General features: G+C 37.4%; 1 protein-coding gene across 3 annotated transcripts; it reads right to left on the bottom strand.

Moving 5' to 3' along the window:
• Window positions 1-7,165: 7,165 nt before the first annotated feature.
• LOC145489984 (QRFP-like peptide receptor) lies at window positions 7,166-23,402 on the bottom strand. Of its 3 annotated transcripts, XM_081469073.1 has the most exons (7): window positions 23,261-23,402; window positions 18,006-18,079; window positions 15,959-16,049; window positions 10,586-10,735; window positions 9,012-9,282; window positions 8,527-8,787; window positions 7,166-8,293 (listed from the first exon to the last, which is right to left on the bottom strand). In XM_081469073.1, exons 4-7 carry the CDS (start codon window positions 10,690-10,692, stop codon window positions 7,940-7,942), a joined length of 993 nt encoding a protein of 330 aa, XP_081325199.1. In that variant the 5' UTR covers window positions 10,693-10,735; window positions 15,959-16,049; window positions 18,006-18,079; window positions 23,261-23,402; the 3' UTR covers window positions 7,166-7,939. The 3 variants fall into 3 exon arrangements, with proteins under 3 accessions (XP_081325199.1, XP_081325201.1, XP_081325200.1); XM_081469075.1 differs by lacking the exon at window positions 15,959-16,049; XM_081469074.1 differs by having other exon boundaries at window positions 15,959-18,079.
• Window positions 23,403-23,798: the final 396 nt, after the last annotated feature.

Here is a 23,798-nt window from a genome sequence, read left to right on the forward strand (position 1 = left end):
ATTTTGAAAGTCATCGCTTTGGAAATTTCGTTAATTAAAAACGTCAATTAAAAGCAATTTACTTGGAGTTCGGGTGTTACTGCTATGTCGTTTTAAGCTGTCGTTCTTTCTTTGATCATTTTAATTACAAGAGCGAGTTCTAGAAAGAAAATCGTTCTAAGTTCATTTGTTAAGCGTAATGACAAGTTGATATTGTTGGTTTGTATTGTAGCCTTACGTGATCTGAAGGAACGCTACAGTGATTAAATTTGTATTTGTTGATTGATTTCGACGGATCGATTTTCGGTTAAACCTTTTTATTTGTACCAACACATTTAGTGCCTTTTCTCCTTCTAAAAAGTTGGAAAAAGTAAAGTAAACAAATCCTAAAAGTTTAAATCATAAATAAGAGGCATCGACATTGCGAGTGTCTCGGTAAGCTGTTAATTTGAACAATTACTGTGCTGGACGGATTGCTTTCCAGGTTACGCACGTATTATACATATAGTTCATTGTGCGCGAATGTTTCTGTTTCAAACAACTGAAATGCTCAATGCTTTTTTTTCTTTTTTTTCTTCAGTCTTAAAATTTAAGGTTAGAGTTAAGCTAAACCCTAAACTGTTTTGGCGGCCAACCTATTTTTGGCTAATTGCTTAATCAAATTATATATATATATTTCATTGAAATTCGCTCTTCCGTGACCGACTTCCGCGAACAAAACAAGATGGCTGTTCGCTGTTCATTTAAGACTACAATCCTGGTCAAAAGTGTTGGGACAGTTACGGCAGATGACTTCACAGGCAGCCTCTCTTAAGACCAAAACCGCGTAAGCCCGCCTACCCCCCTCCCCCTGTCAATGTTGATAAAAATCTTGAAGAAAAAAAATCCTTGACAATAGCTTCAGAATAGCCACGTTTGAAGAATTGTTCGCCTCCTAGAACAGTATTCTCGAACTAAAGAGACGAGAAGATAGATATTCACGTCTTATTCCAATAATAGCGATTTTTCAGCAATCGCGTTTGGTTCCAACACAACTGTCTAACCACTTTCTATTGTCCCTTTTTCCTTTTTTCCCACATCCGATCTAGTCTTTAGAATAGCTTCGTTTTCATGCAACATTGCTAGGGGGGAGGGGGGTCAATTGTACTTGCTTCTATTCATCTTTTGTTCTAAAACTTTAAGGACGTAGTTGAAATCGAGGGTTTTAGCGCGCAAAAGGGGGAGGTGTCCCAACAACTTATGGCCAGGATTGTAGGTTAACACGAGAGGAAATTGTTCCGGATTCGTGATGAATTCGGAACGTTTCAGTGCCGGATTGATTTTGCCGTTTACATAAAAGTGGACGAATCTGAAAAAAAAACTCCCCGGAATTTAAAGTGGGAACTTTGAATCCGAAAACTTTTGAATCTGGAGAGTTTTGTCGTGTAAACAATTTTCTCTCGAATCCGCATATTTTTCCGCCTGTGATCTTTTGAGTTTGCGGTGGAACGAAAATGGCGGATTACATGATCCAGTCGTCTACGTAGTCGAGTCGTAGGCACATTAATGGCCATTTGATGGCGGTCGCTGGGTGATTACCTCGTGCTGTTTCAGGTGTAGATAATCACTTTTATAATACTGCGCAGATGACGACGATGGCACGATCGAAAACCTCGACGGTTCTAGATATTAAGTAAAGACCAGAATAACTTCCTGGAGGGACCTGACATGATGGACAACAGTACCGTGGTCAGCGAGTCGAAAGAAAACTTCAGACTGTCTCAACCTACCCCTAGCCTTATTTTCGGAGGCATTTTGTTTCTCGTTGTCGAGGCAACAAACTGCTTGTTAACCATTCCATCATGAATGTGTCCGGAGTTATCGTCGTGTGTAAACGGTTAAGAATCCGAATATCCTTTCACTGTAAACCCCTACTAATCCGAATACTCTAAAATTGATGAATCCGGGAACTTTTACGCATCCAAAAAAAACTCCTTTAGTGTAAACCTAGTCCTAGATCGACCACTGTAATGTTTATTTGTCTACCAGTGTTATGATCTGCAAATTTCAGTTAATTGATCAAACAACCAAAGTAGAAAAGAGGGAGTTTTTCCCAGTATGATGGAAACTTAAACGCAATTTCTTCCTGGGCTAATTCAATTCAAGAAATTCCAGGTTTTCTAGCTGAGTTTGAGCATATTGTGTAGGTACAAATTTTCTACACAGCTAGAAGAGCTGAGATGCCATCACGCAGTTAGTAGTTTATAGAAATTATGGTATTTCCACTTGACTTTATTTGTCAGTCAATGATTCAATTGCCATAAACCATAGAGGATTGGTTAAGTGTATCTCTAAAACTGCCACTATATTGTAAGTTATCAGTGAAAGCAATAAAATAAACAAGTGTTAAAATCATTTCCCGGAGTACTGTAGCAACGTTCTTTATCAGGGATGTCGTGGGTGTTGCAATGCAAATGAAAAAACATATATATTTATACTAACTTAAACAAAAAAAAACATTTTCCATTATTTTATCCACACAACGTTTCAAAAATTGCTTTCGTCGGATTGCTGGAAACGAATATTTTACTCGAGATTGGCTATCCGCGTCACGCAATTGTTTACATTCCAACGGCGGATTTTGGGCAAAATCTATGAGAAACACAGGCCAAGACGGGCGACTTGAAACCATTTGCCCAGAGATTGCTTTACTGGATGCGTCGGAGTTATCAGTGTTCATGATGATTTTTACAAGTAAACATTTTCTCCTTTGTCAGTGTAACTTACGGCGAGGAAGTTTAACCCTGGGTAGAAATACAGCCAAATTTACAATCAGTGTACTCGGGGGACGGTGGGGGAAGGGAATTTATCGGTTTCAAATAAAAGGAGCCAACCTATTAAGCCGCCCAAAGGACCTAAAGTTTAGGAAATTCATAAGAAAAAGTTAACCTGTTCCTATTCACCTAACGTTTCCGTTACTTTTTTCATCTTGGGGATCGTCGCTATAGGTTTATAATCTGTCAATTCGGCAGGGTCTAAGGAAAATGAAAATCGTTTCAATCAAGCACGAACTCAACAACGAACAAGACGGGAACGCTCTAAATAAGTGCGGAGACTATATGGGAACCATTTAAAGCTTTTAAATGTAAATTAAGGGAAAGGTAATGTGTTCTGCTGAGCGAAGCTGTATGGTGATGGGAAAATAAAGAACTTTGTAATATTGATGACAGTCGCTTGTTTTTTAATCACCCGATGGAAATTTACGGACGTTCCCGCTTATTGTTTCTGTGCATCCTTACAGTGCACGTAAATTCACACGCCACACGTCATGCATCGAGCGCGCGCTAAGTAATAAAATGAAAAATGATAGGGTAGATGGCCATTTGAATAGCTTTGCCTGGATTTAACGATCTTGGACGTCCGGTGGCGCTATTTTTCTTTTGATGGATAATTTTCTCTACCGATTTTCTACGTTTAGCGAAAACAATGAAGAAAAGCTATCAATTAGAAGTTTGAGTTTTTTGCAAAATGCACCATCGAACTTCGAATTCAGTTCTTTTTAGCTCTTCGTTTAACTGTGTGGCGGTTTCAAACGCCTCTTGAAGGGTTAAGTTTTGTGAAAACGTTGGCAACACTTGGACTTATTGACGGAATTGATTCACTTATACAAAATATTAGTAGTATAGTTTGTTTCCGTTGATTAATTCTTGATATTGTAAGCTGAAAAGGCTGGAGGCCACGCTGATTTACACGCGCCAATTTTCAATATCAAACTAGTTTAGTGAGTGCGTTTTACTCCATCAACAAATTATAAACAGTCTCTACCTTGTCCAGGCCTAAACTAAAGCAGATATGGCATCGTTCATTCTGAAAGACTTGGTTACCCATGATGGCATTGACCGTTTACGAAACGGAAATCAGCGTTGGCGTCGTGGTTTGCTAAAGCTCCCCATTAACCAATCGATATCGTAACTCGCTGCCACGCGTCTACGTGTATTAGCTTGTATTTGCTTGAGGTTTTAATTGGTTCACTGGATTGCCTGTATCCTTTATGATTGGCCATAGTGATCAGTATGGTGTTGGTATAATTCTGCGTTCTCATGCGACGGAAGGAGTTTGTGCACCAGCCAACAACTAAACAGACAACGTTAATCGGACTCTTTATGTTTAATACAATTCATTATATGCCATCCATCCTTTTTTCGCTTATATTGTATAGCGCTATATAAATCTATTATTATTATTATTATTATTATTTCTTATAAAAACTGTTATTGTGTCTTAAAAAAATTGTTATTTGGGATTTTTAAAAGGTTTTGTGTACAAAGAAAAAAAATGCCTTACCATTCTTTAACTTGTGTAATGTGAATATGTAAAAGCCAATATATATTTTAACTGCGTAGAAAGATATGAAGACATGATTGATCATCGCAGTTATACACACAACTTAAGTAGTTGTGAAATAAAAACCTGAAAAAAATTCAGGCCTGAAAGGGATTCGAGCCCATGCCGGTGCAGTGCTCTACCAAATGAGCTTTCAAGCCAACTGGGAGCTGGTCACCATTTGTGAGTGCGTAATATACCCGTAGATGGTGAAGTATGGCGTTTCTAACATTTCTGTTTGTTTTCTGGACTGTGTCTTTCTTGTAATGATATTATTATATTTTAAAATAAAGCTACTGTGTAATATACTTAAAGTGTGCATTACTTTTTTTTTTAAAGATGCACAACAGGAAATTATAGAGCAGTGTGTTCCGCATGTTGTGTTGCCAGCGCAGTCCCTTCTCAGATGTAAATGTTTTTGCTTTTTCATGTCACATTCTACATAAAGTGTATAACCAAAAACCAGATGGTGTTTCTATGTTTTCTAAGAAAATAATATGCTTTTCTATCAATCTACATTGTATAAATCTGATTTGGAATGACTCCTTTTCGGCTTACATCAGATGTACTTCTTTAGTTTTGTCGATAGGAAGAAGAAAAAATGACACAGTTATGTTACGTTTTTTCAAAGGAGTCTATTGCTTCCAGCATTTCTTTTCGTAGACTCCTTATCATTTTCGCTGATTCTTCGACTGGGTATTCGATTTATTGTGCTACTAATGTTGTATAGTTTCGCATGCATGTGTGAGGGTCTCAACTGGGTTAACCGTTAAAGTGGAAAATCGTAGCCGTTAACAGTAAAAAAATGTTAACCATTAAAAATGTTTGGCCACGAAAGTGAAAGTCTCTAGACTTATTTGTGTTTTGTCTTGTGGCTTGTAAGCTATATTAGTCTACGATTATATTTCTAACTTTTTCAAACAATAAAAATTAATTTTTAACTTTTTTAAACAATGTTATTATATGGCTGTCTCTCACAAGGACTGGGAACTACCGAATTCACGAATTTGATCGGCTGAAATCGATGTTGACCGCGGTCTAGATTTTCCCATCTAGACCGACATCTAGACCGATTTCATTTGGCGTTGAAATTGTAGCAAACTGAAATACAAAAATGTTCACCGTCCGTTTTCTTTTAATTTCTTCTCAATCATTTATAGAAGTGCCAAAAAGCCTGATGACAAAAAAAGAAGTAAAGAGGACGAGCAAATTTCGGCAGGTTTAAGTTAAGGTTACAGTATACCTTCAGATCGGCAATTTTCTTCAAATTTGGATTTTTGGTTCAAACTAATGGTCGAAGAGTAATCTCTAATTTCTGAAAACAAAATTGAAAAAAACCTAATATTGGCGGAGAAATGGATGTTTTACGTTATGGCCGGAAGTAGAAGTTCCCTCTTGATTGACAGCCCTATAACGTGTATGCAATCAACCGAGACTACTTTCGCGGGAATATTACCGATATGGATACCTCGAATTGGCTGGCTACTCAGTTAATCAGCATTGTTAATCCAAGCATTTTTCGTATTAGATGTAATTCTATTAAGTTATAAGTAAACATGGACCACGGAAAACTCCGTTTACCAGTTCGAAAGAGCGAAGAATGAATAAAAATACATGTACATCAATGAGTGAAGAAGCGAAAGTTGGCCTCGCGGATGAAGCTACGGACGTATCAAGCGGGCAAAAAGATCGAGTCAAGAGAAGAGAAAGGTTGTGTAAAATTTGGGAACTCAACAGAGATAACAGCGATGCTTACAATGACTCTTTTGTTGAGTTCAATACCGATGAATCGTCCAACTCATCGAGATCCATTGTAACATTATCCATGCACATTTGGTCTGCCGCGCTTTCTTTTGTTTGTGCTCGTCGCCCAGCTACTCTAGCGTTCGTATCCTTTTTCGTCTTCCCCATTTTGCCAAACCAGCTTCAAGAAAAACCCAACTGCAGAAAAATTATTTCTCCACCTTGAGCGCATTGCGAAACGCAAGGTTTTTTTGCAGATTCACGCGTAAATTGCACCGCGAGTTAATGGTAGTAAATTTTTCAAGCGCTGATTGGCTCAGTGATCTGAGAACCCAGTTGAAGGCGTTTGTGGGCGGAGTTTGTTTGCGAAGCAAGATATTTTTCTTAGCGCTGTTTTCTCGGATAAGTTTTTTCGCTTGAAGCAGACACTTTAAAGAGTTACAACTCAAACGGAATTTGTTTGTTTGCCCTTAAATTTGGACAGTAGCTAGATTAACATATAAAAAACAAAAACGTGTCTGCGAATTGCTTATTTCGAAATATTTTTTCTCCTAGAGCGATTTTTTTATGATCACTTCACATTTTTTTAATCCTATTTCGAAAATGTTCTGTAACTTTTTACTACAATTGAATATGGAAAAACGCAGACACGCTTCTTTAGCGCTTTTTGTCCTAAAACCGAGGAAAAAAATAAATTGGCGAAAAACAAAATTCGCTTTGACTTGTAGCTTCCAAGAGGTGATTAGGACGCTTGCATTTAGTGACCGTGAAAAAATTGGCGATTCATTTTATTTCAAAATTTTTGGTATGGTTTGATAGCCAGCTCTATAAGCTTTAATTTGATATAGGGGCTTAGGTATCTACAGCTTAAACCGGACGCGCTACATCGCTTGGACGCGAGACACCCCTGAAGGTATACGGTAACCTTAAGCTCATCTCCGTTTGCAAGCAAACCAGTTACATTAAACGAATAAAAGTTTTCTTCTTTGCCATATAATAAACATCGTATTAACCGAGCTAAGTCGGTGTGTATGAGAGAATCTTGACCTCGGTCGTGTGTACAGACCTCACTGCGTTCGGTCTGTACCCACGACCTCGGTCAAGATTCTCCCATACAGACCTCCTGCTCGGTTAATAAGAGCAAAGTAATAAATTTCTAAGACTTCTGGCCTGGTGAGTACTCCCTTATATGGGCTATATAGGTATGTGCGGCCTCAAAGGGTATGGTTTTTCAGCTGTTTTGCGTGGCCATAAATAGGGAATCGATTTTGGTTATTTTGGTCATTATGATAAGTAGGGTATAGTTTTTGCACACTTGTCTTGAATTGGGTGTTTTTTTTTTTTTAGAAGAAGCTACTTTTTCATCATTATCGATAAGACTAACAACAAAAGCCGCAACTGTGCCAGCCGCAACGGTCATGAATAGGGTGTCGAATTTTTGGTCAGGTCATAAATAGGGTAGGAAAAATCGCAGATTTTGGTCTTAAATAGGGTAAGGGTTTTGGGAAGCGGACCGCACACCCCCACCCAATTTTTTTGGGAATACCTCCCCGGGATTTCTGTTGACCGTAAGGAAAATAAACTAACCGTTAGCCGTAAAAACCACCCCACCCCACCCCAATGAGACCTTCATGTGTAATATACAGGTGCAAGTTATGTATTATAAATGACATAAACAACTTCGATTAAAAACAAAGTGTGTGCAACTGTACTTTACCATTACAGTATAAAAACAACATATTTCTTGTGAAAGTACGTGGACATAGTGAAATGCATGTATCGTATTTTTTCCGCTCAAATTCTAGAACAAGTGAGTCTGATCCTTCAGAATGCGCTAATCAACTCGGAACACTTATCACTCCGTTGTAGATGACGCTGCTGTGTAAATCGAGGGGATGGTGTTGTGATCAAGGACCGTGTCCTTGCTTTTCCTCTTAGGATGAATCCTGGCAGCCGGGGAATGTGTACAGCATAACATTACCTTCATCTTCTCTCTGAACTGCTTGTTCAACAGCGCGTATACAAACGGGTTGATAGCAGAATTAAACAAGACCATCGTGTTAGCGATGGCCATTGGGAGGTGACCAATGTGTTGCAGTGCTATGAACTCGATGGCGTAAACAACTTCATTCGTGCCCCAACAGATCCCATATATGGCAGTGATAGCTACGACCATCAGAGTGACTCTTTTTCGCACTCTCGCCACTCCCTGTGTATACAGAGACGCCAAGTCAGATTAAGAAAACACAAGAGACTGGGTCATAGTGCTACAAGGTAGAAGTTGCAATTAGGTATCTATCCAGAGTGTTTGCGTTTACTTTTGCCATAATCTTCACAGTCTTAAATTTTTTGGCTTCTCCAAAATGGGGGGCTAGCCACCTAAGCCACGCCCTTAAATCCGCCCCTGTATTTGGTGGACCATACATATTAAATAACACTAACCTTCTGTTGATGTGTCAGTTGATTTTCATCATTACCATGAAACCACAAAGCGCGCACGACTCTGGCATACAACACAATCATCAAAGCCAATGGAAGAAAGAAAACCACATTCCATGTGGTGGTATATGCTCTACCCATCCACTCCTCTGGGTAGACATATGCGCAGAAGCTACCGCCGTCCTTGTTCTTCAAGACATCTTTGACAATGAACATCGGCGTGATAAGAAGTATGGCAAAAATCCAGCTAAAGGGAATAATCACCTGAAATTAAACGCATACAGATTTATTAGACCACCATTTCATCCCAACTTCTTCTACATCCTCCCAGACGTTGCTCTGTAACAATCGTGGCAGGACTTGCTTTTCTCTTATAGGCCTTGTCAGCCATTAACAAGCATGCACTGGACGGGGGAAGCCTTCTTGAATCTTCGTCTACGAAGAAAAGCCATGAATACCAATAGGTCTAATTTGTCATTCGGACTAACCTTCAGTTTTTGCTCGGTAAGTTTCCATTTGTTTCCATGGGGATACATTACTGCATAATATCGTTCAATGGCGATTGCAGTCAAAGTGACAATGGAAGAGGCTCCTCCAATCCACGCAACACTTCCATCTGTCACAAATTTGCAAAAAATTGTGCCCATCACTCCATCTGGATGATTTAAAGTAAGCTGGAAGTAAACTCGAGGGGCGATGAACGCAGCATACATGATATCAGCTATAGCCAGGTTTAGAAGAAGATAATTCATGGGACTCCTTTGGAATTGAAAACAATTTGATAAGTACAGAAAAAAATGTCAGAAACACAAAGACACATAGAAACTCTAGTCATGCACAAATGCAAGAACTCTGATATTTGGAATATATATAAACAATAGCTTTCATTTGGCGCGAAAAGACGCTAGGATATTTGTCCGCGGACTTATCTGTTTTGAGAAGCGAACAGTTTTTCGAGAGCGTAGCTCGAGAAAAACTGTGAGCTTTGAGGAACAGGTAATGTCCAAGAAAAAATATCCGAGCATATTTTCGCGCCAAATGGAAGCTATTGTGTTTGTTATTCTTCAAATATTTTTTGCAATACGCGCAGTTTTGAAAATTGGTGAATATCACTCGGATATTTATCAATTTTAGCTGGGGCATATTCAGTCACATGACGCGTTTAGACCAATCACGCACGAGCGAAAACATTTGATGGATTTATAAAGAAACTTGTTTAAGTGTGAGAGAGGACTATTTATTGTATTCCAGGTGAACATCATATGAATTACTTGGAAAAAGTTCCAAAGCTAAGTTCCAAAGGGGACTGAAAAAGGCGGAGAAATGTTTGACTTGACTAACCAGGGACGATGGAAAAGGGTATCCTTAAAGTTTACTACCTTGCTAATAGTGCATGGAAAATGTTGTAAATATTAAACAATTGTTAGACGAGGTTGTCTGAGTAAAATATCGCGATTTGTCAGTGGCGAGCGGATCAATTATTTGCCCAAGCAGAAGGGTGAGGCAAATAACTGATCTGCGAATCACTGAAAAATCACGATATTGTGCGATAACCGAGGACATAAATTAGTTTATAATTCGATCGCCATGTTTGTTTCATACGAAGTTTCGAATCGAAATAATTACGGTTGAACCTTCACTAACGACCTCCTCTTTACGGCGGCCACTCTTATTATAACCCCTCTTCGACGGACACCTCTCCACAACGACAACGGCCACTAAAACTTGTCCCAACTGCTGAAATAACCTGTCGACAATGGCCAGTTAATCAACGACAGTCGAACGGCGTATACAAAACTTCATTTTTCACTGTAAAAGGTCACCAATCTTGATCCGTACCGTGCATCGTTGGTCTCCGTGCTTAGTTTCTGTTTTGTCGATACATTTTTATTTATATATGCTAAAATAAAAGAAGTATTTTTTGACAAAAAATGTTGCAAAAAAATAGGTGTCACATTATACCCCTACCTCCCCATAACGACCCCCTGTCTACAACAACCCCTTTTTCCTGTCCCTAGGGTGGCCGTTGTGGACACTAAATAAAAATAAAATGAAAATATACCTCATATCTCGATTTCTCTTGATGATCGCACAAACGATAACGTTACCAACGATATCTATAATGGCGAGTAGGAGGAGTACCACAGTCATACCAACTGATTCCGTCATGTCCGGTGATTAAAGTGTCGCTGTTCACGCTTAGTTTAGTGACCTGAATGAAAAAAGGACACAATACATAAATAAAAGCAATCAATAAACAAAACAACAAAAAACTGAAAAAAAAAAAAAAAAACCAAAAACATTAAAACATCATAAGGCATAGGGATGCACGACTCCCACATTGATAATTAGAAATCAGAAGTAGCTAGTAGAAAAGGTGTAAGGGAGAAGGAACGAGGCGTAATAGTAAAATGATGAGGGAGGAAAGAGTAATGATGGGGGGAGGGGGAGGAGAAAAGATAGCCGTAGCAATGCAAAATAATATTTTTTTCACCTATTCGTTGGTGCGTATAAGGTGAAAGGAATGTAGATTAATTTGAGAAGTAAAAGTTATCTTTCCTCTTGGAAAGGCGTAAAAATTGGAAAATTTAAGCTGTTAATTAGCCGTCAAATAATATTAACCGCAAAAACATTTCAGCTGTCGGAAAGTGAAAGTCATAAGATCTCTTGTCAAAACTTTTTTTGTGTAGTGTCGTGTGGCTTGTAAACTATATTAGTCTACAATTCTTATGGTAATACCTTTTTCCGGCCTGGAATTAATGGTCCCTAGACCTTAAATATGTTTTACATTAATCAAAAAGAATTTTAACATTTTTAAAGAATGAAAGTTAATTTTTACTTTTTAAGACTTCTTAAAACAATGGTAATTAAATTTCTAAGATTTCTGTTAACCGTAAGGAAAATAAATTCACCTTAAGCTGTAAAAAAAACCAAAACCAAACCAAACCAAACCAAACCAAACCAAAACAAAACAAAACAAAACAAAACAAAACAAAACAAAACAAAACAAAACAAAACAAAACAAAACAAAACAAAACAAAACAAAACAAACAAAACAAAACAAAACAAAAGCCGAAGTAGCTGTAGCCATAAAAACCACCGCTCCATTATTGCGACCCTCCGGTCAGTTTCACCGTTCCTATAAAATCCGCACCGTTTATTCCACCTTATTAAATATTATACCCTTATTTCCTAAGGACGAAAAGTGAAAGTGAACGAAATCTTGGATTTTGAAGTAGCTTGATTTGAACGCAATCCCGAGAGGAAGACACAAATGTTTCGATTAAAAATGACAGGTGAAAGTTAGTCTACTTATGGATAATAAATAATTTTTGTTAATTGCCATTCGATGGCTCTTCTGACAAGGCATGACCTCCAAATTGTTTCACCTAAACAACGAAATCATCAAGTTTTGCTGTCATGAAAGACATCAAGTAACGCAGAGAGTTTCGAATGGATGGCTAGGAATAAGCTTCCCAGATATCAGCTTTGCAGTATTTATTGTTCCCGATTTACTCGGCATGATATGCGAAGTAAAGGAACTAATAGGTATGGATCGGGCGAACGACTTTGATATAACAATATGACGGCGATTACAGTGTAAACAAGCTAGCAGACAAACAGATTAGGCAACTATATTTAGTCGACTTCCGATAACTCGAACCTTCAAGGGAAATTGGAAAAGTTTCGAGTTATCGGGAGTTCGAGTTATCGGGAGTTGAGAACAAATGACCGCAATAAGGAAAAAACGGTGTTCAATGTTTTTATATTCATGCAGTGTACATTTTAATCAAATTTAATTATACAGTGTAGGGAAGTCTAGTGAAACTGAAACAATACATTTCTTAATTTCGTATAAACTGAACTAACATGTTTTGTGTCATGTAAAAGAAATGAAAAAGTTCACGCATCTGCTTCAAAATAAATTTAATGTTTTGGACTGCAGTACACTGTTTTGACTTGCAACGTTTGACAGGCATGGTTTGAGTTATCGACGGTAAAATTATATAGAAAATGACCTGAAGGGAAACGAAAATTGCTTCGAGTTAGCGGGAGGTACAAGTTATCGAGGGTTCAAGTTACCGAGGGTAAAATTACAGTAAATGTATGACGGAAATCCAGGGGAAATCGATTTTGGTTCGAGTTATCGGAGTCGACTGTATATATAAATATTGGTTTCTGTACCATTTAAGATCGTTTAACATCCCCATGCAAATTGATTTCCGGAATTTCACTGGAACAAAAAAATTTCAAGTGGAGAATTCTCAAATTTGCTAGAGAATTTCGTGAACTTCTTTTTGATTACGGAATTAAAACTGATTTTTGAGTTATTTTTTTTGTAAAAAAATACCTCTTAGTCGGCGCGTCGGGTATGTTATGGACGGGTCAATGGGTGAGTGAGTGAGTGAGTGAGTGAGTGAGAGATGTATGTATGTCACACCAATCAGATTGGATCTACTATGAACAACCAATCAAATTTCTTGTTGTAAAGGTAAATGGTACGTAAGAAACACAAGGTATGTATAAACACAAGGACTTTGGTAATTGAAAAATAAAGAGTGACGTGTATGTTGCCGGTTTGTGATTTTTAGTCCGGTGGTTTGGAGGGGAGTGTGACAGTTACATACGTACATTGGGTTGTTTTAGAGTGCATAATTTTCAGTGTAATGGTGGATAGTCATGAACGAGATGAGTCTTGAGTTTTGAAGCAGTTCATGAGTAGTAGGCAAATGGCACGAGATATTTTTATTTTTAATTACAAAGGGTAACTTGATACTTTTGTTTTTCCACAAGGAGTTAATTCAATTAGAGGTCACGAATCGTCGGTTCTAGTTTTTAGGACATGTTTTAGAGGAGACGAGACTATTTAGATTTGAAGCAGTTCTAACGTTTACAATACTAAGTGCAGGTAACGATTGTTTTGTTCTTATTGAATGCAAATATAACGAGATATTTTTATTTTTTAGTTACAATGGGTAATTTGACACTCTTGTTTTTCACAAGGTAGTAAATTCAATTAGAGCTGACGAATCGTCACCACTTGTTCCCACGAGATGTTTACTATTTTTAGTTACAAATGGTAACTCGACACTTTTGTTTTTCATATGGGAGTAAATTCAATTAGAGCTTACAAGTTATCGGCTATAGTTCCCAGGATATTAAACAAAAAAGAAGCTTTCATTTCTAGAGTGTTTTTACGTCTCTGCAGTAGCAGTTTAATATTTTTATTTGATGGGCATTTTATGACATTCTTTTCAGCCCGATATTTTTAAAGGTAAAAACAGGAGCCATTATGGCTCCTGGTAAAAAGTATGAAAACTGTTCAAATGTTCTTTGAAGACTGTGTGGCACCAAGTTCAAGTGCAATTTATTAAATCAGACTTTCAACGTGTCAGAGAGGTTTTTTTCTCTTTCTTTCAATTTTCGGTGAAGTAGTGTTGTTGTGTTGTGTTGTGTAAAAAGGGCAAACTTACGACTCGTATAAAATGCGAAAAGTTCTCTTAACTTGAATATTTTTGAGCAAAAATTCCTCTTGGGGGCTGGAAGGGCTCCCGAGGGGGTACTCCCAGAAAAATTGGTTGGGGGTGTGCGGCCCGCTTCCCAAAACCCTTACCCTATTTATGACCAAAATCTGCGATATTCCTTACCCTATTTATGACCTAACCAAAAATTCGAAACCCTATTTACGACCTGACCCTCAATTCAAAACCCCGTTTCAGACCTGCGTTATAATTAGCTCCCTAGTTCAAACCAATGTTAAATTACCGTAAACATATAAATTTGTGAAGGGCTTTTGTTGATTTTCTTTTCGATAATGATGAAAAAGTGGCTTCTTCTTAAAGCATACCCATATCAAGGCTAGAGTGCAAAAACCGTACCCTACTTATGACCAAAATGGCCAAAATCAGCTAAAATCGATACCCTATTTATGACCAAAAACGGCTGAAAAACCATACCCTCCGGGGCCACACAGACCTATATAGCCCATATAAGGGAGTCCCCCCCCCTCCGGGGGAAGGGCTACGTGATCGGTGAGTGAAGGAGTTATGCATGTGCGCGTGTCAGACCAATCACAGTGTGGGTTGTATCAAAGAACGAATAAAATTGCCTGTTAGAAAATAAGATGGTACCTACATTAATCTGGAGACGTGTCAGATTACTGTAGTTTGCTCAGTCAAACATTTTATGGCTTACTATTTAGTTATCTTACCATTGCCGATGTAACATCGTATGTACATCATAAATTTCCAGTTTCTTTCTTGCTGTACATTGCAAGCAAAAAAACTTGTCAAATCAACCAAATCATTACTGTAAACAGTTCCATTAATGCTCCTATCTCCCAGACTCATAGTTCACAAAAAAATAACTCTTGCACGCCTTGCGTACCTATGTTTCAGTAAAAGTAGAACTCTAAGCAATTAACTCGCTAAGAAACCGAATTCATGTGATTGCGTGTGATTATTCAAGTGCAGCTCCAGATGTTGTAATGGCAACAAGCTTAATTAGGTTGAATAAAATAAAATTTGGGTAACTTCTTTGATTCGACGTCGCTCGGTACTTCAGAGGATTTCATTTCGACAACCAACTTTCTGTATTGTACGTATATTAAAGACGAAATCATAGCAGCAACTCCTTTGCTCGCTACGAAACCGAAAATGCGTGTGACTAACCGTTCGCCGGTAGTAAGAATTTATAGCAATGCTATGCTGATTTTAAAAGTTTGCTGTAAAAGATATAATTATTCGCTATACAAAACGAATGTATAAAATTGTAATTTTGACTGAGACGGCAAGATGATTGTATTATATTGGTGCTCAGCTAGTTGGGCAAAAATATACAATTCTTCGATCGTATTTAGCTCCGTCACAGACCTAATACCGCACTATGTTGAATGTATTTTCGTGCTGCCACATTTGCAGTTGGGTAATAAGGTTATAGAACGAAACCATGACAGATAAAAACCTGAGACTCTGTTCTTAAATCTTGTGAGAGCGATGAAAGTACTTGTTAAAAATACTGCATACATACATGTGGGACAGAACGATCGCGTACTTACTCATCCTTAAAGGAAAAAATTAAATGTCACTTTAAAAGAAAAAGTAAATGTCGCTTACAGGTACTGAATATCTACTTAAGTATCGTTGAAAACATTTCAATTGACAAAACCTTTTAGTAATCTTTCAGCTAATGTTCGTTCTGCAAGTCCTCACAATACTAAAGATATGACTGACTACTAAAACGTAATTTTGTGCCGCCTCAAAATTGCAATTATTTTGCGGAACAAAATCATAACAGACAAAGCCTGTAATTCTATATTGATATCTTAGAAAAGCGACTTGCGAAAAAAAAAAATATGCCCCTTCCTCTTTCTATAGATCATGTTACAGACAACTTGAAAATAAATAACACACCCTCATAAAAATTTCACTCGCACCTTTTTATGAAGTTCCCCCGCCAGTGCTAGTAAGGGTTGAGACAAAGCTTGTCCACTGACACGGAAAGATTTCACGAGCTGCCAGAAAACACTATGGAACAAATAACAAATTGAGAACAGACCTTTGTTCAGAAAAAAAGAAGAAACGAAATGATGTCAAATATACAGGCGCAAAACTCAAGGTCTGATATCTCTATCACTCTTTCAGTTTTCGATCGCTGATAATTTCAGTAAACATCATAGTAAAGAAAAAAAAAAAACAAACAAACAAACAAAAATAAAACATGAGAAACAGAACATCATTCTTACCTTCAGAAACCGAAGAAGAAATTAGAAATAATGGTTTAAAAGACGAATTTAGGAATGACCGTACATTTTTTTAATGACTGAATCTTACAGGGCCGTAAAGTCACTGAGAAACTGATGTTTCGTGTTATGAAAGGAAACCTTATACTCGAGGCGATTTGGAAACTTTTGACATCTGTTATGACAACACAAACATTCACGGTTTTTTTCAATAGCTAATTTTAATATGTCTTATCACAAATTGTAATCAAATCGGACACTGAGTTTTAAATTTAGAATTGGGATTAAGGTACATCGAGTGAAGTTACCGAAAAAAGTAATAAAAAATTTTACAATATTTTTTTTAACAAGAAACTCATATGGAGAACTAGATACTGGATACACTTTCCCAGACATTATAGTATGTACATAGTATAGAATAGTAAGAGAAAATTTTGCGAACAATGTCTGCCACGCAGCTGGAGGGGAAGAGCCTCTTTTCAAAATGAGGGAAATTAACACGATTTCCACAAAGAAACAGTCTGTGGGATTGTGTCCAATAGATCATATTCGTATTCTCGGTATTGGACTGGAACTAGCTTGCAATGGAGGCTCATGCAGTGGAATATCATTGAAAAGAGATATATGTCGTTTGCATTTGAAAAGACTCCCCGCTTAGCCTCAGTTGCAAGCTAGTTCCAGTCCAATACCGAGATTACGAAAACGGTCTATATCACATGTTTCAATACCGAATGCCAACAAAATGGAGTTGTTGGCCGCCAGCTTTGTTTCTGTATCTCTTTATGCAAAGCAAGTAAATTTGCGTCCGTATGAAATTTTACCCTCCTGATTCGAGTTAATCTCCTCTATTGGGAGGTAGTAATTTATTGTGTTATGAGAAAATTCGCCGTTGCACAGTCATTTTGGAAAATTATAGAAAAACCAACAGTAGCCTCTTTTCAGTTGATGACCAGTCATTTAAACATTCTACTTTGTACATTACCGATTCTTTGCGCACCTGTACGTGTGCAACGTTGTTACCACTAACTTTCCTTTATTAGACAAATAATTCGTTATCTTGTCCTTTTGAGTTTCCCTTCCGTACATTAGTTTCCACGGAACCTAGACAGCTGGACTATTTTTCAGTAATGAAGTTTTATCACTTTTATTCATGGGATAATTTCCCCTTGCTATTAGTCACCCCAATTTTTGGGAATAGTAGAAATTCGCATTAAGTATCTCTCTTTTAATATCCAGCTGTGAATTTTAATCTTGACGCTCTATTTTTAATTTTGGAAACTTGGTAGTGTTAATTATCTTAATTAAAGTACTTTCCGCTCGTATTGTATGTTAGAAGTTGCGTTGTCATATTGTAAACATTTCACGTGGAGAGGATGATATATAAGCAAGTGTGTTTGTAAAACTTTTTCGATTACATCATCGATTTCACCTACGATTACGATCAGTATTGACGAGTGCAGAATAAACTACTGTTGGACCAAGTTATGTCTCTTCCTTGACGTCCATAGTGAAAACCATTGAAGAAGATCCTCGTGTAGCAGTGCTCGCCAGAGTTAGATTCCCCCCAGTTGTTAGTTCAAGTGTCCGTTAAATCAGAAATTTACAGCGTTTGCAGGAAAAACCTATCGTCACAGTGGTTTACCAGGAAAACTTATCGTCACAATTGGGCGGTTAATAAATTATTAGGGGGTTAATCTGTATCTCGTAAATTTATGATACCTTAGTTTACACGAGCGTTTACCTCTTACAATCAGGTAACAACGAAACAACGCAGTCTCAGCTGCTGCCAATAATTCTGCGTCTCTTTTTTGAATTCTAAGAGAAAAAAGAATTTAAAAACGTATATTTTCGTTAAAAAGAACAAAAGGATGTATTAGCAGAATATATTAAATTTAATTTATAAAGTAATGCCGTTGGCTTCATAAATCTGTCACGCAAACTATATTTACCAGCTGCAGAACTTAATAGGCGGGAGAGCGAAATTTCTTGTACAAATTGACAAAAATGGGCGTGCTTGTCACGTCCATGATGTCATATATCAAGCACGAAAGACAGTGTTTGACCTCAGCGAAGCGGAGTATTTTTGACGAACTTCGAGGTGTTTGGAAATATGGTCAAACACTGTCTTGAGTGTTTGATATATCTTCTCAATCGAAAATAAAACTAAGGAGAAAATGGAGAATTAAAATCGTAAAAATCTACGCTGATTAAGACCAGATATCCAAACACTGTCACGGTGATAATTTCCTTTGTTTAAACTTGATGAATTATTAATGAGTTTGAGAATGTCATTTCCGAGTTTGGACAGCACAGAAATGTCTGCTAATATGCCGACGACACCATAATCTGTCCAAAATATTAGCTGATTTCGGTTTGCAAGCATTGATTATCGCTCTTAAACTTCTTAAAAACTGCTTCCCCAAAAGGCAATTACAAGGCATTTGCTATAGCTATATATTCAACAAGGTATTTGAAAATATGGCGAAATAAAGGAAAAGTACTTCCAGATATCGGAAATTAACGCGGAGGGGGGTAAAAGTTCAAACGAAGAACTTTTGACAGATTAACGGAAAGGAACACAGGTTTTTTTTTTGAAAACAGGAACATATTTATTTATTCTTGAACTAAATGCAAAACCCGAACAAAACTGAAATTGGCCGAGATCCAAGACTGAACCAGATGCTAAGAACTACTTTTGTGAGAACGACAGAAAAGAAATAGTATGCAATGAATACCTTTGTGAAAGATTGAAATAAGTTAACTACGCAAACAACAATGAATCGAGAATTTTGACATGAAAATAATGAAAAATAAGGTTGTCCAAATTGACGCTTGGCATATAACAAATAACGCTGAAATTAATGCTCGCAAAAATCGAGAGAAGTAAACTGGCGAGAACTGAGGAACTGATCAAGTAACCTAGAAAACGAAGCAAATGAACTTAACTATAAAAGTTTAGATGCTTAAAGAAGTGGGTCTACCATAAACACATAGGAGGAAGTAATATAGTTTTATAGGAAAATGATCTTGCCATCAGAACGATCCGCTATTAAATTTTGTAATTTCTCACTTTCCTCATAACCTTATATAGAAATACATTAAACAGTTGAACGTATATTAAATTGTTAAAAAATTAATTAGGTGGAAAAACTACAAATGGAAACATTAAATCGGCGAAGACCCTCTAACGAAAAGACGGTTCACCGTTATGATGACTGTAGACCTTGAGAGGCGACATTTTGTGAAAAACATTTTCTTTGCTAATTGTCTTGCTAAAACATTGGTTTAAAGCTTGTTAAAAAATTAACTCAACGTCGTAAATGATAGCGAGATATCGAGAAAAAACTGTTTTGGAGAAGATTTTTAACTCTATTCGTTAAAAAGAATAGCTAAAGGTGTTAAAATCCTAAATAAACATGCGGGGAAGGATAACTTCACGTAGGGTCTTGAGTTGAAAAGGTTTGCAAAATTCTTAACATCGGAAGGGTTAGAACTGTTTTTACGCATCGGTCACGGAAAGATCAGTAAGTGGTGAGTGAGTTGGTGTCTAAAAAAAAGTTGTAATGAGTAAGTCGTTAAGAGAGACGACCGCTTTGATCGGATCTCAATTTTCCGGTTACTACAAATCAATATGATTGCGAAATAGTATCCCCCCCGCTCAAAAAAAGAAAAAAATTCAAAGTGCTCTTTTATTAAGACTACGTTTGGGAATTCCAAGCTTGTGTTTCATTGGTCAGCGGTATAACCGAAGTGACCGACACATTCTTCGAACATTGTCAGTACCCCAAACTGTGTAAGGCTTTTTGATATTTCAAATACTTCCTCTCTCAAGCCATATCGTGTGACGAAAATCGGTAAATATTCTATTCCAGCGGCATTTTCTTTCTTTTTCTATCTATAATTCTATTAGCGTCCCATCACGAACGCCGTTCTCTTATTGGCTAAGCTACCCATTATTTATAATAAAGTTTCGATATGACGCGCGCTCGGATTGGTTGAAACAGCGTGCTATATCAGAGCACAGACACACGGTAAGGTTTAGGCAAGCTCAAGTTCTAATTTTGACAAATTTGACCAAACTTAAACGCCCTTACGACTCACACAAACGCAATGGAAACGAACTATTTACTATATTTGTCAGCAATAAACATAGATGCAGGGAGGTCATTGTAATGTTAAAACTGCGCTAAAATTACAAGTTTTGCTAGATTTCGACAAAAAATGGTTATCGCTTATTGAAATAAACAAATTCTCAAATTATCGAATGTATCGATTTAAAGACACATTTCTACATGTTAAAAACAACGACAGAAAATGCAAACTGAAAAATTTTCACTTTCATGAAGTGTTGTAATGCTAGCTCGTAGCGATCTGCGGTCATCTCATCTCAATTCTTGGAGCAGAACCAGTGGGAGCAGTTTAGTCTTTCCAACTGCGACTCTAGTTCGGGCGATCTTGCTGCCCTAAATAACTGTTTGTCCTTTCAAATACAGGTCAGCATTTTGCATTTTTATCCGTCGGCAAACATTGTCATTTTACGTTTGACGGCTTGCCTGCGCCAGCCAACAGATCGATTTTTGAAAATGATTACTTATTCTTATTATATGGCTTGTGTTTGTAGACGATATAACGCGCGCTCTGATTGGTTAATTGTCACTGAATTGTAGGGCATTATTCTCCCGTAATGCCCACGGGCCGATTACGGATTATGCAAATTAGGAAGAGCCTGGCTCGGAAAATTCAAGCGGATTGAAACGATGAAGGCCGATTAAAAACAGTAAGAGAGGTAAATTTAATTCCGAGTAGCTAAAAGTTTAGGGATTTTTCCTTACTAAAATTTATATAGAAGTCGTTTTTGACTTACCGGTAACCTTGGCGAGCGCTAGTGAAAAGCAATCAAAGTTTGCCGAGTGTTGAGTAAAGCTAAAATCGCTAAGTGTAAAACACCATCGGCAAATGTGTCACGTATCCTGAGCAGAAAACCACGAAGAAACTTATAAGTTATCATCTTAGTCACAATAATTACCGAAATATTGAACTCCGTTTCAGTTCTCATCAAATAGATTCCCTCGCTTCAACACAAGAGAGTGAAAATCAGCTTCTAGGATCATCAGATGTAAACAATCGGACGGTTTCTGTCGGTAGCAGTATTTCTGATACCTGCAGGAAGTTTTAGACGCTCACAAGGCTTGAAAAGTTCATTCATAAGTCCCAGAATGAAGAAGGCCAAGATATGTTGTCGAAAGCGAATGCGAAGATCGAGTTATTCTGAGCAGTGCATTCTGAAGCATTAGTATTTTCTTTCACCGAAAGACCGTTGGCTTGGACCATTTTGAAGCACAAAAACTCCCTCATCAAGTTGTGGCTCCACGATACTAAAATACCTTTTTGAGGGCTGTGACAATCATTTTTCCCGTAAAGAATTACAGTAGTGAAGTTCACTGACTGTGTGGTTTTGCCCTGGGTTTGAGACGATGAATGAATCGGTAAACGCGCGCATCGCCGGATGTAAATTGACGACTTCCGCTCGAATAATTTTTTGTTCTTCAATTCGTGAGCCATATAATAAACAACTTAATAACCTCGACCGTTCGGTCGTTACGGGAAAATCTCAAACCTCGGCCTATCGTATTGACCTCGCTGTCGCTCGGTCAATACGGCAAGACCTCAGTTTGAGATTTTCCCGTAACGACCTCACTCTCGGTTATTAAGTAGTTATTATTTTACATTTTATTAGCTTTACGTTGACATCTACTTTACTACTGTTTTGTTTAAAGCGACGCGACTACGAAAGATTTTCTAAAGGACACCCTGAACGTCTCCAGTAACCTTTAGCTAATTTTGTATCGACATATATCGTATACATCCTTTTCAATTTTCAGTGCTTTATTAATAAAACCGAAAAAAGTTTTAATAACGCTACGTGATGTTCCGTGAAAATTTGATCATTAAATTAATTCTTGTTTATCAGTCAATGACGATTTCTGTGATAAAGCTTATCCTTGCTCTTTCACAATTTTTTTTTTTTGGGGGGGGGGGGGAACTCTTGCTTTCTTGCTCTAATTCCCAGCAAGATAACATGAACATGTGGCTCTGGAACACTAAAATGAAAATTAACTGCGAGACACTGCTTGGCCAACAATTTTTTGGGGCTGAAACACTGCGAAGCCTCAAAGCTAAAAGTGCTAGTGATTTATTTGCAGTAGCATTTGCAAGACTATTTGACAGGTGTTTATAACACTTGGACAAATATCTTTTCATGGTTTAAAGTTCCCTTTCTGAGAATGCCATGGATAAAAGGGATGAAATGCTTCACGAGGTAAAGTTTGAAAATATGAGGTGTCTGGAAGCGCTGCGAAATAAGCTTTCTTGTTATTACTGCGTGGGAACTGAAGCTGATAAAGCTACACACGTTGGAAATGAAAAACAAAAATATCAGACTACATTCGCTTGCGGCAAAAACAAATAGAGCCATTACGGCTCAGTCAAATTCAATAAAAGAAGTTCCTTTCCCAAATGTGTTTTGTGAAGTTGTTTCGTGAAATTTTTGTTTCAGCTCAACAACAAGTTCTCAGCAAAATGGACGCCTCTAGGCTTCACTAAGTTTAGTATTCTTTTTAGTACTTTTTTTCGTTAAACCCAGCTGCGTTTTGATGGCGCATTACGGTAGTTTTATGAATTTAAGTTTTCGACTTATTATTTGAAAATGTTAATTAACGCGGGGCTTGCAACTTCGAAACAAACAATAGAAAAGAAGTGTTTGTGACATATGTGCTGACCACAGATACAAACAAGAGAAGGAACTAACCGTCCGCCTATGTATCTACAATGCCATTGTTACAAATGGATCATTTGGTGAATTGAAACGAAAGAGCATAAAGATTACAAATTATATAACCAAGCTGCATCACAATACCAAATTACAAATGTCGTAGTTCGAACTTCGAAATTCACTATTAAATTATTCCTCGAATTAAGTTTAAGTTATGTACCTACCCTTCGGTTCCTTAGTTAATCTTCTTGATGTCGACTTGTATTTCCTTTCTTTTAAGTGAGAAAGTGAACTGCTCAGAGGATATTTAGAATTCTAACTTAAATAATTCAATGGGCATGACAGAATTTTCAAAATTAATGTTTCAAACCAGGACGCAGCTGTGTAAACACGCATAATTATGCATAACCATAATCAGTGGCCAACCGTGAATGAATTGGGCAACCCGTCAGTGGGCCATTATACCACTAACTACCTCGCCTTCGCCAGTCGGCAGGTGTTCCATAAAAAACAAAATCGTCGATTCTGATTGGTTCTAGTAACAAATTAATAAGCCGATTTCGATATAATAAAGTTTTAACTTGGTCCAGAGGCTAGTCAGAATGGATTTGAAGGAATGACTTAGAGTATTAATCCTTGAATCTCGTTACAATTTCGTTTTCTTTATTGTCTCAAGCCCTCTGAGCCAAGTTGGAAGTTTCATATGTAGATATTGATCTCGGCTTTATTTTTTCCTTTTTCGAAATTATGTCATTGAAATAA

This window comes from Orbicella franksi, chromosome 6 (genome assembly GCF_964199315.1).
Source record: "Orbicella franksi chromosome 6, jaOrbFran1.1, whole genome shotgun sequence".
NCBI lineage: Eukaryota > Metazoa > Cnidaria > Anthozoa > Scleractinia > Merulinidae > Orbicella > Orbicella franksi.

Excerpts from the sequence above, each read along its gene's own strand:
- LOC145489984 (XM_081469075.1), bottom strand. The coding sequence starts at position 10,692 with ATGACGGAATCAGTTGGTATGACTGTGGTACTCCTCCTACTCGCCATT. Across the intron at positions 8,788-9,011 it reads TTACCGAGCAAAAACTGAAG|GTGATTATTCCCTTTAGCTG; the intron begins GTTAGTCCGAAT and ends GTTTAATTTCAG. Across the intron at positions 8,294-8,526 it reads AACTGACACATCAACAGAAG|GGAGTGGCGAGAGTGCGAAA; the intron begins GTTAGTGTTATT and ends CTGTATACACAG.